This window comes from Aquarana catesbeiana, linkage group LG03 (genome assembly GCF_042186555.1).
Source record: "Aquarana catesbeiana isolate 2022-GZ linkage group LG03, ASM4218655v1, whole genome shotgun sequence".
Taxonomy (NCBI): Eukaryota; Metazoa; Chordata; class Amphibia; order Anura; family Ranidae; genus Aquarana; species Aquarana catesbeiana.
In genome coordinates, this window is record NC_133326.1 from 131850243 (window position 1) to 131867802 (window position 17560).

At 42.0% G+C, this 17560-nt stretch overlaps 1 protein-coding gene across 1 annotated transcript in view; it reads right to left on the minus strand.

Annotated features, from left to right (window-relative positions):
- Positions 1–17560, minus strand: part of LOC141131694 (protein tyrosine phosphatase domain-containing protein 1-like) — an 88374-nt gene that overhangs the window by 40244 nt on the left and 30570 nt on the right. Inside the window, exons 9-11 of the mRNA XM_073619256.1 lie at positions 15396–15518; positions 6165–6263; positions 4886–4963 (exon numbers count right to left, since the gene is read on the minus strand). Coding sequence (XP_073475357.1) covers positions 4886–4963; positions 6165–6263; positions 15396–15518 — 300 coding nt within the window. The remainder of the gene's footprint in view (positions 1–4885; positions 4964–6164; positions 6264–15395; positions 15519–17560) is intronic.

A 17560-nucleotide genomic window follows, 5' to 3' on the forward strand; every position in this document is an offset into this window, starting at 1 on the left:
TTAATTAATGTCATTTTATTAGTAACTATTTTTATTTTTGAAATTTACCAGTAGCTGCTGCATTTCCCACCCTAGGCTTATACTCGAATCAATACGTTTTCCCATTTTTTTTTTGTGGTAAATTTAGGTGCCTCGGCTTATATTCAGGTTGGCCTATACTCTAGTATATATGGTATATGAAAACCCAATCACTAAAATCTCATATAAGCTTTAACATGTTACTGTAACTTCAAAAGCAATTATCAATCTTTTTAAATATGCAGCTTTTATTAAAATAAAGCAATTTGCCTTCAGTTTTATGAGTTCACTGCATGCACTGCAATGGTGTGTACTGAATAAGAGTAGGACATGTACTCAGCATTATGTGATGCAGTACATCACATTGCAACCCCCTGGTGTTTGAGGCCGGGTTCACACTAGTGCGACAAACGCTCCGACATTGGGAGCTCATGTCGCATGATGTGTGAAATTCAATTTTCCCCTATGGGAGCCATCCTAACTGGTCCGACTTTGAAAATGCTCCCTGTACTACTTTGGTCCGACTTTGATCCTACTTCAGCCCATTGACTATCATTGAAGTCGGATCGCCGTCTTGCATTATCCGACTTTGGCATGTGACTTGTACTCAGATTATCTTGAGGGGGAACTCCGCGCCAAATTTTAAATAAAAAACTGGCATGGGTTCCCCCTCCAAGAGCATACCAGGCCCTTGGGTCTGGTATGGATTTTAAGGGGAACCCCCTACGCCGAAAAAACGGCATGGGGTTCACCCCCAATTCCATACCAGACCCTTATCCAAGCATGCAGCCCGGCCGGTCAGGAAAGGGGGTGGGGATGAGCGAGCGCCCCCCCCCCTGAACCGTACCAGGCCGCATGCCCTCAACATGGGAGGGTGGGTGCTTTGGGGCGGGGGGCACCCTGCGGCCCCCCCACCCCAAAGCACCTTGTCCCCATGTTGATGAGGACAAGGGTCTCTTCCCGACAACCCTGGCCGATGGTTGTCAGGGTCTGCGGGTGGGGGGCTTATCGGAATCCGGAAACCCCCTTTAATAAGGGGGCCCCCAGATCCCGGCCCCCCACCCTATGTGAATGAGTATGGGGTACATCGTACCCCTACCCATTCACCTAGGAAAAAAAGTGTCAATAAAAAAACACACTAGACAGGTTTTTAAAGTAATTTATTAGGCAGCTCAAAGGGTCTTCTTCCGACTTTGGGGGTCTCTTCCTTACTCTCTGCGGTCTCCGGCCTCTTCTCCGCGCTCTCCGGTTCTTCTCCCGCTCTACGGTATCTTCTGCCCGGATCCTCCGCTATCTTCTGCTCTTTTGCGCGCTCTTTTGCTAGCGGTGGCCCAGTCTTCTCCGCTGTCTTCTTCCCTCTTCTCTTCTTTTGATGTTGACACGACGCTCTCTCCCACTGGAATGCCATGTGCGCAGTGCGCAACAACTTATATAGGGGTCGGACGTGGTCACCGAGTGATGTCACCAGGTGACCCCACCCCTTATGACATCACAGTACCATCATGCCCCGGGACTGTGACGTCATAAGGGGCGGGTCACCGGGTGACATCACCCGGTGATCACTCCCCATCCCTATATAAGTCGTTGCGCACGACATATAAAGGGGCTCCCGGATTTCGATAAGCCCCCCGCCCGCAGACCCCGACAACCAACGGCCAGGGCTGTCGGGAAGAGGCCCTTGTCCTCATCAACATGGGGACAAGGTGCTGTGGGGTGGGGGGGCTGCAGGGCGCCCCCCTGCCCCAAAGCACCCACCCCCCCATGTTGAGGGCATGCGGCCTGGTACGGTTCAGGGGGGGGGTGCTTGCTTGTCCCCACCCCCTTTCCTGACCAGCCGGGTTGCGTGCTCGGATAAGGGTCTGGTATGGATTTTGGTGGGACCCCCACGTCGTTTTTTCGGCGTAGAGGGTGCCCCTTAAAATCCATACCAAACCGAAGGGCCTGGTATGTTCTTGGAGGTGGAACCCATGCCGTTTTTTTATTTAAAATTTGGCGTGAAGTTCCCCCTCAAGATACATACCAAACACAGTGCCTGGTATTGGCGGGGATCCAAGTCGGATCCCCGTTCATTGAAAGTCGGACGTATGTCGGCTTCAAGTCGCGGGGCAAAGTCGGATCCAAAGTAAGACAGGTGTCGTGTTGCACCAGTGTGAACCAGGCCTCAAAGGTGATTTAAACAAACACTGTAGCTGCTGACTTTAAATAAGTACTTACCTGTCCTGGGTGCCCGCGATGTCGGATGCCCGAGGCCGACCCGTCCCTCGGCTCTCGGGTCCTGGCACCGCCATCCTAGGTAAGGGAAACAGGCAGTGGAGCCTTGCGGCTTCACTGCCAGTTTCCTACCGCGCGGCGCTCTGTGAATGGCCCCGTGGTGTTCTGGGAACATACACAGTTCCCAGAAGACAACAGGGCCGCTCACCGAGGAGCAGAACACACCGCGGAACAGGAAGAGGCAGATTAGGAAGACTGCCTAGCAACAAGGGTTTAGGTAAGTTTAAAAAAAAAAATTTTTCAAATTTTTTTTTAATTTTTTTTTTTTAGGATTTTTGGTGAATTTTTTTTTTTTTCAGGGTGGCCCTCCACATTAAGTTGAAAAAAAAAAGCAAACAGTGCATTGCTTCACAGCGCACAGCAGCACCCATGGTATACTGTGGTGGTTGGTGCAAGCAAGCCCTAATATATTTGATAAGATTATTTTAATTGTACTTAGATATACATATAGTATATGCAAAAAAAAAAAGACTGAACATTCAACACTGCAACACGAAACAAAGTGGAATTTTCTTAACTGTAAGTGTTCTCATTTTGTTCCTACGCTCTTCTCATTATTTAGTGGAAAGCCTACTGGCTGAGACCTTTGACACTGTTTCTTTCCTCTTTACTGGAAAAAGTTGGCACTGCAGCTGTTTTTAAATTCAGTGTGTCACCTTTCTCCTGAAAGGGAAAACTCTAATAGCTCCTCGTGCACAGCGAGGAAGGAAGCTTTTGAAAAATTGCATTATCAAGATACATTGCTTCTTGAGCAAGATGTGCTTGGCAATTATTTGAGAACACTGGCTATCTTCACAAGGAAAAATAAATACAAGGACATTTCATGGGCCTACATAGCAAAATGTTGATGACTCTACCTCCCTATTTTGGAGACAACTGAGGTTATGAATGAAGTGCAGAATGAGTTTGGTGACTTGGATGTTATGTCAGTGGCCCCAACAGTCAAAGTGATACTCTATAGCAGGGGTAGGCAACCTTAGAGAAATGGAGATCTACTTGAACAACAATGATGAAGTCAAAGATCACTGGGCACAGTGTCCTCTTGTTAGGGCCGGTTCACACCAGAACGTGATGCTAGAAAGGCATGTTCCATGTGTGTTTCCTGCATAGTGTTCAAAACGCACTGCCTTTGTGATCTACTGTGGGTGATGATACATTGTTAACCCCAAAATAGAGCCCAGACGCAGTGGACACAAACAAAAAGTATTACAAGAGAGTGCAGTGTTTAGCAGTGCGTTACGCTCAGAATGCAGAGTTTAGGAGTGCGATACACTCAGAATGCAGTGATAAGGAGTGTGTTATGCTCAGTATGCAGAGATCAGGAGTGCGTTACGCTCAGTATGCAGGGATCAGGAGTGAGGTATGCTCAAAATGCAGGGATCAGGAGTGCATTACCCTCAGGAGTGCATTACCCTCACCAGCCCCCCCTGTGCTCTCCACCTCCCCCATGTGCTCCTCACATTCCCCCATGCTCTCCACCAGCCCCCCTGTGCTCTCCACCTTCCCCCCATGCTCTCTGCCGCCCTCCCTGTCCTCGCCACCCTCCATGCGCTCTTCACATACCCCCATGCTCTCCGCCTCCCTCCCTGTGCTCTCCATCTTCCCCATGCTCTCTGCTGCCCTCCCTGTGCTCTCCACCTCCCCCCATGCTCTCCGCTGCCCTCCCTGTGCTCTCCACCTCCTCCTGCTCTCCACCAGCCCCCCTGTGCTCTCCACCTCCCCCAATGTGCTCTTTACATCCCCCCATGCTCTCCACCAGTCCCCCTGTGCTCTCCACCTTCCCCCCATGCTCTCCGCCACCCTTCTTGTGCTCTCCACCTCCCACTGTGCTCTCCACCTTCCCCCCATGCTCTCCGCCACCCTTCCTGTGCTCTCCACCTCCCCCCGTGCTCTCCATCTCCCCCCATGCTCTCCGCTGCCCCTTGTGCTCTTCTCTTCCTCCCTGTGCTCTCGCCCCACCCCATGTTCTCAAGGTTCTTCCCTGTGCTCTCCACCCCCCCCATGCTCTTTCCTGGTCCCGCCTCACCCCCCCCCCCACACCTCTGCTGGGTTCCCCCCTCCCCTCTCTAAGGGAATCTGTCAGGGTGGAGAGTGGGGAAGGGGCCAGTTAATGTGTCATGGGCTGCTCAATCCAAAATACCGGGCCTATTTTTTGTCCCAGTCCGGGCCTGATCAGCTCTGATCTTCAGCAGAAAGTATGATGGACTCTCTTTGGGCTTTAAAGCATTGTTACTCTTACTACTTTGTTTGACTATTACAACTGCATATTTGTGGCTGATTCTACTTAAATAGTATATAAGGAGTATTTTCATATTTCCAAAAATACTTTAACACCATCATAACTGAAAGAAGAACATAATAGAAGGATAATAAAAATGTCTCCATTTCCTACACATGCATTTTAAAAGACTAATAAATGAAACTAAATTATAAATAAAAATAAGATATATTTTAGCATATTTAGTAGCCCTAAAATGCATATCTGAAATCTAATTCAGAGTGCTCAAGATACACTGATAAGCCTGCTTTACACAATGATTATTACAAAAAAATGTTGATGTTTATATCACCTCCAAAAAAAAGACTGTGGTCTCACCCTGCTTAGTTTTGTCAGATTGTTTCTCCAGTCCCCGTCACAGAAGCGATTTATGTCTTCTTGATTTAGTACAGGCTCCTAAAAAAGGAAATATAGTCAGAAGGTATGGTACAAAACAGAAGAAACGTGGCAAAAGAGGAAAAGATCACATGTGCGGTTCATTTCGTTCCAAATAACTATTCGGACAAATTTTTTATTATTCTGAGATTCGGATATATCTGAATACCCGAATTACAGTATAAACAAAGTTTACCAAATGCTATAATAACTAAACAAAATTCGTTCCAATTTTGGAAATTCGTACGAATTTCCAAAATTCAAATTGAAATTCGAATAGAATATTACATCGAATTCCAGTCGAATTTGAACTGTAAACATGTTTCTTAAATCAAAGACTGTGTGTGTTATTAGAGTACCATTTCGAAATAATGCTGTTTTAGTTAAGCCAAAGGTGATTTAAAGAGTCATTGTAAGCATTTGATGAAGAATTTTCTTTTGTTGGTTCACTTTGCCACATTCGAAACAGAAAAAAAATCTAACGTTTTCAATTCGGCCGATTCAAAATTTATCAATTCGAACGCTTTGAATCGAAAGAAATTGGTAAATTCAAAGACGATTCGAAAAAGACATAAAACTAATTCCAAATACGAATTCCGATACAAATCCCGAATACGAATTCAATGAATCAACAGAATTTAACTAAACTAAATAACTAGATTAACAAATCTAAACGAAACCAAACACATTTTTTCATCATGCACATGTCTAATCACAAGGAGGACTTGGATCAGATATAAAATTTACAGTATATGAAAGGTCCCTGAAACTTCAATAATCTGCTATTTTGTCACTACATACAGTGCCTTGCAAAAGTATTCACCCCTTGGCTTTTTACCTATTACTTTTGTTCTCCTGTGATCCAGAGTCAGCTGAGAGTGGGCTACTGCCTGCTCACAGCTGACATAGCAGACTCTGCTCCAGAATCTCTAAGGACCCTGACAATATTGTCGGTATCCACCCAGATGCCTGGTTGACAGTTGGCTCCGCCTCTCCATATGCAGCTGAAAGCCTGAGCCGCCACTCCCACTCTCTCCTGCTCAGAGCACCCAAGAACTGAGAAATTAATGGTTCTGTCATCACTCAGTTCTCAGTCTTAGAGCCGATGAGAGACAGCTGCAGCATCACACTGATGCTGCAGCTGCCACATAGATGTGAGTATGATTTTTTTTTTGAAAGCCCCAAACTTCTCTTTTAACTTTATTTATGAATACTGACTTACCGAGAGCTGATGCAACCAATCCCAAAGCAGAGTGCAAAGAATTTTGGGATTGCTCTCGGTGGATACCGCTGCCCAAGCTCCCTCCTCATTCACAAGATTCTGCAGAAGATAATAAAACAAGTAACACTCCATAACATGTTATGTTACCATTCATGAGATGCATATGTGTTATAAACAAGTTTGTTACTTTGCATTTCCATAATACTGTACATACTAACTTCTAGACCAGTCTTACCCAAGTGATTACCCCAGAGGAACTAGGTTTTCTCAGTGATACTAAACAACTCCTGTCAAAACTGAAAGATTTAAAGTGGAACAGTAACTACAGTTGGATTTCTTGTGATGTGTCAAGTCTCTATTCTCCAATCCCACATACTTTGGGTTGACTTTAATGCCCCGTACACACGGTCGGACTTTGTTCGGACATTCCGACAACAAAATCCTAGGATTTTTTCCGACGGATGTTGGCTCAAACTTGTCTTGCATACACACGGTCACACAAAGTTGTCGGAAAATCCTATCTTTCTGAACGCGGTGACGTAAAACACCTTAGTCGGGACTATAAACGGGGCAGTGGCCAATAGCTTTCATCTCTTTATTTATTCTGAGCATGCGTGGTACTTTGTCCATTGGATTTGTGTACACACGATCGGAATTTCCGACAACGGATTTTGTTGTCGGAAAATTTTATCTCCTGCTCTCCAACTTTGTGTGTCGGAAAATCCGATGGAAAATGTCCGATGGAGCCCACACACGGTCGGAATTTCCGACAACACGCTCCGATCGGACATTTTCCATCGGAAAATCCGACCGTGTGTATGGAGCATAACAGTTTGCAAGCCGTTTCCTACTTCCTAAGTAGATCGGGAAGGTTTTCACTAGTCTTGCAGGAATTTATTTTGATGAGCTTAGAGTATCTGCTCACACACAATTTTTTTATGTTCGACAGGGACTATTATTTCCAGAAATGCGGAGCCTCCACGGGGGCTAAATTCTCACCATCCCTGGCTAACTTGTACATGATGGTGGGAGAAATTCTGCATTTTTGGACCCGATAGTCCCCGTTGAATTGATACTGTATTTGACTGTAGTATATTGATGACCTCCTCTTTGTGGTCTCTGGACAACACATTAGCCTCGATACATGGTTGCAATACATGAATGAATCAATTAAATCTAAAATTCACTGGACGCCATGATTTGGTGGTTCTAACTGGAAATAATGATGGAGTCACTTCCAATATATATAGAAAGCCTACTGCAGGCAACACCTTGTTGCGGGCATCCAGGACATACAATAAAAAGTATTCCAGTTGGACAATTCCTTAGGCTTAAAGGTTTATGCAGTAGTGATTCTGACTTTAAATGGGAAGCCATTCATATGGCTTCCAGACTTGAGGAAAGAGGATATTCTAAATCGGTCATTAATAGGGTATTCGGTATCGGTGTAATTTAGGTAAACCTTCTTCGAGGGACAATTTCAAACATGAAAGGTCCAGTCAGTTCAGCTACATCCCCATTTTTTTCACGCCCTATAGTGCAGAATTTGATAAAATAAAAAAAATCATTATCAAATATCTGCCTGTACTATCTTGTGACCCAATATATTCCCAAATATTCTCCAAAGGGATCCGGACTGTCTCTAGGAGGGCACCCTCGCTTGCCAGATGGTTGTCACCTAGTCTCTACATAAGTACAGCAGCATCCACCCACTGGTTACAGTTTAAAGGTACATTTAAATGTGGGACTAATAGCTGTGCTTATTGTCCCTTCATCAAAAGGGGAGACACAGTCCTTTCAGTCACTACTGGTAAGTCCCATAAAATCCTGTCCTTCATTAATTGTAACACTCGTTTTGTAATATATGTGATCACATGCACATTGTGTTCCATTCAATGTGTGGGTAGGACGACACGTAGATTAAGAGATCGTCTTTACGATCACCTCTACGATATAGAGAAGAATCATTCCACTAACGTAGCTCGTCATTGGAATGATCATCACCACAAAGATGTATCCAGCTTGGTGATACAGGGTATGGAAAAAATAGTGAGGCCACCCAGGGGTGGCGATAAATCCAAAATATTGTGTAAACAAGAAGTTCATTGGATCTTTAGATTAAATACTAGAAAACATGCAGGCCTCAACCTAAAGTGGGATGTGTTTCATTTTTATGAGTGAGATGAGTTTTATAGATGAGACATATCTTTGCGGCCTCTCAGTACACATTTAAAAGTTTTTTCCGACCCCTATTGTTGCCACCAACAAAGGCTTGTGATATAGCAGCATTACAGATCATACCGCAATCTAATTACTCCTTCTAATTTAAATGCGGTTGGTTGTTTCTTGTGTGCTACTTTTAGCTCCCACCCAGTTTCTCAATGTAAACAATATGAGCCTTATGTATTTACAACAGTATATTTTGCTGAAGAGTTTAATAAAACTGAGATCTAATATCAGGGATTGGAGACAATTTGATTGGTGGCTGTTCAATCAGTGGCTAGTGATTTAAATCACTGGTGTGATAACAATTGCTATAATACATCTGTCCTTGTGCAGGTTTTCACACCAAATGACAAGATTTATACGACTGCTAGATACACAAAAAAGTTTTTAATTGACCAATAGATCTATCAATATATTCTTTGTCTCTTTCTCTCTTGTATCCCTTTGTTTTCTAGTATGTACACAATATCACATTGATAGATTTGACATTATGGACATGCTTACATGTATACACTCTATATCTCTCATGAATTCCTTTCATCATTTCTGATCTTTTTTCTTCTTACATCCATTTTGAGGGTCTGCCTTATATCTATACACGGATTAACCAGAAATCACTCTTTTTTTCTTTTGGTTTCCTGCTTTTAATGCGGGGACCATTATAATTATTTATACACATTTTTATGTGTTAAAATATGGATTATATATAGTTATACAGTTATAGTGACTGCACATGATGTCCTTTATGGATTAGGCATTGGAATAAACACATCTTTCCAAGACTATAATTTTAAATCATATTTCTGGTTTTATTTGCGGTTTATGATTTATTGATCGACCAGTTTTAGATGTGCATACTGATTCTTTGACATATATGATAATATGAGTTCAATTTTACTTGGGTGGGAGATTTTCTTGGAGGGAGGTGGTCTGTGAATATTATTTCTTAGGATTTCACATGCTTGTGCTGGCCTCTGAGCTCTCTACCGCCCACCCCCCTCAGGTGATCTTCATTTTTGTGGTGATTGTGTATGGGGAGGTGATCTCAATGGAGACTTATCTTGATTGGCCATTTACCCCCCTATATATATATATACACCGCCAAACAATGCTACTCTAGCTATAACTAAGCACCAACTCACGGTCTGCCCCTTCTTTTGTACAGTATGGACTGATTGTTTTTTGGATTTTTAAATCTTGAGTAAAGGTGTTGTATCGGTGTGCGGCCATCCAGGACTACTTTCTTGCTCCCAGAGGAACCCTTGAAATAATTTTCAAGTATCAGGGAACTCCTGCTAAAACTAAAAAAATAATTGGGGGTCAGTGTGAAATATGACCTTTTATTTTGTCAGCCAGGGGAATGCCAACCTTGCAGACAGCTAAAAAGATCATTTGTGTCCTGCACCTGGCTTTTTCAAATGCCATTGGCCCTGGAACTATGTAAGCACCACCAAATCGGAGGTCAATAAGCCACAGCTCAAGGAACCCCTAGAAACCTCTGGAGGAACCCTAGGAACCTCTGGTTGAGAATGACTGCTCTAGACTGTAATACAACAAATTGTTTTCGCTTTGTCAATGTAAAAAAAATTAGAGAATTAATATTTAAAAGAAAGGGAAGGGGTATGCCTAAATATCAAGAATAATGTACAAGTGAATGTGAGAGATGACATCAACAAGGGAGCTAGGGAGGAGGTGGAATCCTTATGGGTAGAGCTCCAAAGGGATGAAGCTAAGGGGAAAATAATACTGGGAGTATGCTATAGGCCCCCTAATCTGAGGGAGGAGGGGCAGACGGACCTCCTATCACAATTTGGATTAGCAGCAAGGTAGGGAAGTGTTATCATAATGGGGGATTTTAATTATCCAAACATAGACTGGGCAGAGGGAACCACGCATTCGTCTAAGGCTCGCCAGTTCCTAAATGTCCTGCAGAACAATTTCATGAGTCAGATGGTAGACGCACCAACTAGAAACAAGGCGTTACTAGATCTACTGATTACCAACAATACAGACTTGATCACGGATGTGGAAATACGGGGCAATTTAGGTAACAGCGATCACAGGTCAATTGGCTTCAGTATAAATCACACAAATAGGAAACACAAGGGGAACACAAAGACACCGAATTTCAAAAGAGCCAACTTCCCTTAACTACAAACCTTGCTTGAAGATATAAATTGGGATAAAATCTTGGAAACAAAGAACATGGAGGAGAGATGGGTTTGCTTTAAGAGCATATTAAATAAGGGTATTAGCCAGTGCATCCCATTGGGAAATAAATTTAAAAGAGCGAACAAAAGTCCTGGATGGCTTAACTCTAATGTAAAAATGCATAAAAAAGCAAAGGCCTTCAAAAAATACAAGGTTGAGGGATCATCATCAGCATTCAGACTTTATAAAGAATGCAAGAAGAAATGTAAGGGTGCAATTAGGGCTGCTAAGATAGAACACAAAAGACACATAGCAGAGGAGAGCAAAAAAAACCCCAAGAAATTATTTAAGTATGTAAACAGTAAAAAAGGGAGGACAGACGATATTGGCCCCATAAAGAATGAGGAAGGACATCTGGTTACAAAGGATGGGGAGATGGTGAAGGTATTGAATTTATTCTTCTCCTCAGTCTTCACGAGGGAATCGGGGAGCTTCAGTAACCAAAACTGCATGACACATCATAGGAAGCACCCTCATGACTAACAGAGGACAGAATTAGAAATAGACTTGGGAAATTTAACATTAATAAATCACGAGGACCAAATGGCTTGCACCCGAGGGTACTTAGGGAACTCAGTCAAGTAATTGCCAGACCATTGTTCCTAAATTTTACTGACAGTCTACTGACTGGAATGGTACCAGCTGATTGGAGAAAAGCCAATGTAGCACCAATATTTAAAAAAGGGAAAAGGGCCAAAATACATCCCTGGGAATTACAGACCAGTTAACCTAACATCAATAGTATGCAAGCTCTTGGAGGGGATGATAAGGGACTATATACAAGATTTTAGTAATGAAAACGGTATCATTAGCAGTAATCAGCATGGATTCATGAAGAATCATTCTTGCCAAACCAATCTATTAACCTTCTATGAGGAGGTGAGCTGCCATCTAAAGGAAGGCCTGTAGACATGGTGTATCTGGATTTTGAAAAAGCATTTGACACAGTTCCCCATAAGCGTTTACTGTACAAAGTAAGGTCCGTTGGCATGGACCATAGGGTGAGTACATGGATTGAAAACTGGCTACAAGGGCGAGTTCAGAGGGTGGTGATAAATGGGGAATACTAGGAATGGTCAGGGGTGGGAAGTGGGGCTCCCAGGGTTCTGTGCTGGGACCAAGCCTGTTTAATTTATTCATAAATGACCTGGAGGATGGGGTAAACAGCTCAATCTCTGTATTTGCGGACGACACTAAGCTAAGCAGGGCAATAACTTCTCCGCAGGATGTGGAAACCTTGCAAGAAGATCTGAACAAATTAATGGGGTAGGCAACTACATGACAAATGAGGTTTAATGTAGAAAAAATGTAAAATAATGCATTTGGGTGGCAAAAATATGAATGCAATCTACTCACTAGGGGGTGAACCTCTGGGGGAATCTAGGATGGAAAGGGACCTGGGGGTCCTAGTAGATGATAGGCTCAGCAATGGCATGCAATGCCAAGCTGCTGCTAACAAAGCAAATAGAATATTGGCATGCCATAAAAAGGGGATTAACTCTAGGGATAAAGCTATAATTCTCCCACTCTACAAGACTTTTGTCCGGCCTCACCTGGAGTATGCTGTCCAGTTCTGGGCACCAGTCCTCAGGAAGGATGTACTGGAAATGGAGGGAGTACAAAGAAGGGCAACAAAGCTAATAAAGGGTCTGGAGGATATTAGTTATGAGGAAAGGTTGTGAGCACTGAACTTATTCTCTCTGGAGAAGAGGCGCTTGAGTGGGGATATGATTTAAATTTACAAATACCATACCGGTGACCCCACAATAGGGATAAAACTTTTTTGCGGAAGGGAGTTTCATAATAGTGGCCACTCACTAAAATTAGAAGAAAAGAGGTTTAACCTTAAACTGCGTAGAGGGTTCTTTATTGTGAGAGCGGCAAGGATGTGGAATTCCCTTCCACAGGTGGTAGTTTCAGCTGGGGGCATCGATAGTTTCAAAAAACTATTAGATAAGCACCTGAACGACTGCAACATACAGGGATATACAATGTAATACTGACACATAATCACACACATAGGTTGAACTTGATGGACTTGTGTCTTTTTTCAACCTCACCTACTATGTAACTATGTAAAAAATCAATTATGACCATTTTTTCTACAAATATATATGAATATATGATAACCTCTAACTTGTGGTTGTCAGAGAACATGAAGGTAATGGAAGCCTGTCATATTAGCCTGCCACTGCTGCCTTGTCTAAAAAATAATAGGTCCCTGGCTGGCATGCTGCTAATATGCCTTCAATACATACTTCTGAGTCACTGACCTGTGACAAATATGTAGCAACCAAAGTTAGTGTGAAGTCAAGTAAAGTATCTGCACCACATAGTGTTTATATATGTTTCAATGTCTTCCGTATCAAGAGCCATAAATAATTATTTCTGTGCTACCATGCACTCATGCAATTATTGAAGATTACAATCAGCTAAAAGCAGGAAGCAAAGCACCCACCCATCTGCTCCTTACATGTGCTTTCAAACAGACAGCTGTGGAAAGCAGAATGCAGGTCTAGAGAGATTCTTAGATCTGGACTGCTGGTTGTAGCAGCTTGTGATTCCAAGCGATTACACAGGTGCAGTGTAGTATGTAAATCATCTTTAAGATTTATGGAAGTGAAGACATTGATTCAAACAGATATGTGGGGTAAAGCTTGTGTCTTCCTTGTGCAACATACAAGCTGAAAGGAGATGGAAACATGTTTACAATAGCTTGGGCTTGTGATGGCAGCTCTGAAAGCACATGGAGGGAAAAAAAGAGGTAAAACATTATAAATCCGGTGGGCTCGCATTACATTGGCGGGAACCCGCTCTGTACCAGAGATAAGAGTGGCTTGGGCTGGCCGGCTGACCGCTTCATACAGGCTATTCACATGAGAGGGATTCATGCACGTCAATGCTCACTGAAATACACAGGTAATAGAGGGTTCATTCACATTCTACATTCAACACTTCATTGGCTGTATTTACACTTTACACCATTACTTTGGTGAGCACATAGGCTGTACATGTTGGGTATGGTTTTACATGTGGTTTTTTTTATGTTAATTTTAAGGAAACCTACCCAAATTAATAAATTAATATCGCTATTTATCCCCTCAATAAGCCAATTTTAGTTCACCATAGTAATCACACACTTTTGCATTATCCCTTTCACCCAACTGTTCTAGGCTCAATCACTCCCCTGTTCACGCATCTATCTATCTATCTATCTATCTATCTATCTATCTATCTATCTATCTATCTATCTATCTATCTATCTATCTATCACATTTTTTTGCAGATTAGTGTGGTTTGCTTAGCATCCACACAGCATCCACACGTTTGAGATGTGGTCACCTGGCCTTTCCCTGGCTGCCCTCTTTGTTCTGGTTGGGATTCCTCACCTCAGAGCCGGGTGAGATAATCCATCTCTGGCCCAAGCCTTCCCTTGGATACAGGTCGGGTGTTGCTGTTGAGTTGTTTTGTAAGTTTTAAATCCTCCTTGAGAGATGTTTTTCCTTTTAAGGGGTACCCTATATTAATAAATATGTTGTTAATTCATTTCTAGAGTGTTTTTTTTGCATCATACCCCTGACGAATGGCTGTGAGCCATGAAACACATCGAGTTTACATTACAAGATGCCAAGACAAGTTCGGCTCACAAAATACATTTTCTATATATTTATTTATAATATATGGATGAGTGTTTGATGAATTTGTATTGCTAATCATGCTGTTCTGATTTTTGTATTTTAATTCTGTATAATAATTGTATCTATATGAGTGGACCGTTATTTATAATATATCATGTTTTTACAAAAGATCATTGATATTGTTAACTTAATTGTAATTAATAAATAATCAAATGATTTATCAAATGAGGTATTAATTCAGGGACATACTTGATATAAAATCCCATTCTCTCTTCCTCCTGTTTCTTACTGTCTAATTCTATGCTATGTAGGTGCACTCAGACTCTTAGAAACATGCCCAATTTAGCTTTGGCATGCTACATGCACCTAGGGTTGCCACCTCATCCCTTTATTCCCGAACACATATGAATTACACAGCTTCTGAGGCTAATTTAATGCAGATAAGGCACCAAGTGAGTTGAATTACCACCTTAATCAGCCACAGAACCTGTGTAATTAATATGTGTTCGGGTTTAAAGGGGTGAGGTGGCAACCCTACATGCACCACATTTTATCATTCACAACCCAAGGGGCCCAAATTTTAGTCTTGTACATAGGACCACTGCTCTCAGAAAACGCCCCTGATTGAAGTCCTGAATTTTACAACACCTGCAAGCTTCAATTACTATAATCATACAGCAGCATGTGTATCCTACTAGTACCCATGTCCTTTATATAGAAATCAAAGATCAATGCAGTAGGTGTGCATGGGTAAAATTGTCCTTGTTTTATCAGAAGCAATTTTGTCAATGCCCAGAAGGGCATGAATTTACCCAAATACATTAGGTTTTAGTTGGGGACTGGGTAACTGTAAGAGGGCTAAAACACGTTGTTAAAGGCTGGGTTCACAATAAAGACCGATGCGGCTGACAGCAGGGGCCGGTGAGTCCCTGTTCTCCGTTTCAGGGATGAATCAGGCCCAAATTTTTGCCTGAATTCGGACCTAAAATGGAGCCAAAGACACACAGGACTCCTGTGTAACGCTTCGGAGATGTACGGACCAGCTCCATTTCACAATCAAAAGTCAGAGTCACAATCTCCTGTCATGGAAAACCCACATCAAATTCGCACTAGTGTGAACCCAGCCTCTTTTGGATAACTAGATGAGATGCCATACCTGCAGTTGTTGCACACTTTGCTTTATCACCAGTTCAACAGCCTGCAATTCGGCCAGGGCTTCTGCAATGCACAAAACATGGTGTGGAGTAACCGGCTGACATGGCTCAGTTATATTGTCTTTCTGCAAACAGGCAAGAACATCAGTCACCAAGACATGGCATGATGAAACAGTAACTCAGTACACACATGATTAATAGAATCCATGTATGGTCACTAATCACTTTCTAGAAGTAGCACAATGGTGTTAAGGAGAAATGCAGTGAAATATATGACCATTATGTGGGCACAAATAATTGATTTAAAACCCAGACATAAAACAAACACAAAAGCACCAATAGGATGACTGGCAAAAAACAATAGACTGCATACCCCACACTTACACCTTCTTCTGGGTTTAAAGGGTTACATCACATATAAGATTAATTCTAACTTTTACACCTATCTATGGGTTCATCTGCTTAATAAACATGCAACATATTCTATTTAAAAGATGTTTCACGGATGTTGGTTATTTTGCAGTGGAACAATTTAGGTGAATTGAAAACTACTGTTTTGAAGGGGGAGATGGGCGGAGCCTAGCGGAGCAGACATGCATTGTTAGAGCTCTGCACCGCTGAGGAGAGAAGAGAAGGACAAAGCGGAGCCTGCAGGCTCAAAAGGTATCCATTTGAACCTTTTTGCCCCAGGGAACAAACTGAAAGTTTGGGCAGGAAATATGGTACTGGGAGGAAACCGTGGCAGAAATAAAAATCACCTCACAAAGAGCTCACAGGCACTCACTGCAACTAAAGCAGCTCCAGTCACCTCACAAGATACAGCATCAGGGCGCTCTCACAGACAGAAAATGTCACAGCAAGACTCTCCATTTGAGTCAGATACAGAACAAATCCTCTCACAAATTTCTCCACAAGCCTCCTCAGCATCTCCAGTAATATTACTACAATTTGAAAAGATGCTTCATAAGGCTTTAAAACAAACCTCAGACCAAATAACAAAAAGCCTAACCAAAGAAATAAGAGAGCTGGGAAACCGCACCGCAGCCTTAGAAATAAAAATGGATGAAATTGAAATTACAACCCAAGTAAATATAACAGAATTGGAACAATTAAAAGAAAAGAATTTAATACTTCAAACTAAGCTCGAAGATTACGAAAATAGAGCCAGACGTTCAAACTTGCGCATAAGGGGAATACCTGAAACTGTGACAGACCTGCAATCTACTATTACTGCTCTATTACAAGAACTAAAGCCAGATATCCCTATTGAACGTTTAGAACTGGACAGAGTACACAGAGCCCTCACAGCCAAAAAGAAAGATGGACCCCCACGTGATATAATCACAAAATTTCATTATTACAGAACGAAAGAACAAATACTAATTGCTGCAAGAGAAAAAAAGGAACTTAATTTTCAAGGACACAATTATCACATTTTTGCTGACCTATCCCAACTTACTATTACTAAAAGACGATCCATGAAACCCCAACTAATGGAACTGCAACGCCAGAACATTATGTATCAATGGGGCTTCCCCTTTTCAGTCAGATTTAACTACCAAGGTACAATTTACAGAAGCAGATCAGCAGATGAACTACAACAAACCCTTTTAAAATTAAATCTGACAGAACCCACAAGCAGCAACTCTCCCACACACAGAAGAATGGCATCATCTTCACCTTCAGGCAGCACTCAGAAAATTTCAGAACAAAATGGGAATCATCATTCTCACAAAAGAGGCCGTTATGCCACATCATCCATGGACCAAGAAGATTCAATGGACTGACATCCTAATTCCTGATATCTCTTCATTTATTATACTAAGAGATGGTTCTCTATAAAAAACCTGTATTTATAACTGAATGTAACTGCAGTCTGATAGTCACACACTGTGTGGGATCATGTTACATTCCAGTTATATTTCTTATTACTTCTGATTCATATAGCCTTAGAATATATAAGTGAAATAAGGAAATTCTTGTTCAGTTATATATTATCAGGTAATAACAATAGATTTATTACTTTTTAGGACAAATATGTTCAATAATCCAGAAGTAATGGAAGCTTTTTCTTTCTTTTCTTAAAACAAATATATTATTACCTAACTAGTTCCTAGAATTATGTTTTTGGTTATTCTAATCTGAAGCAATACAACCTCAATTTTAT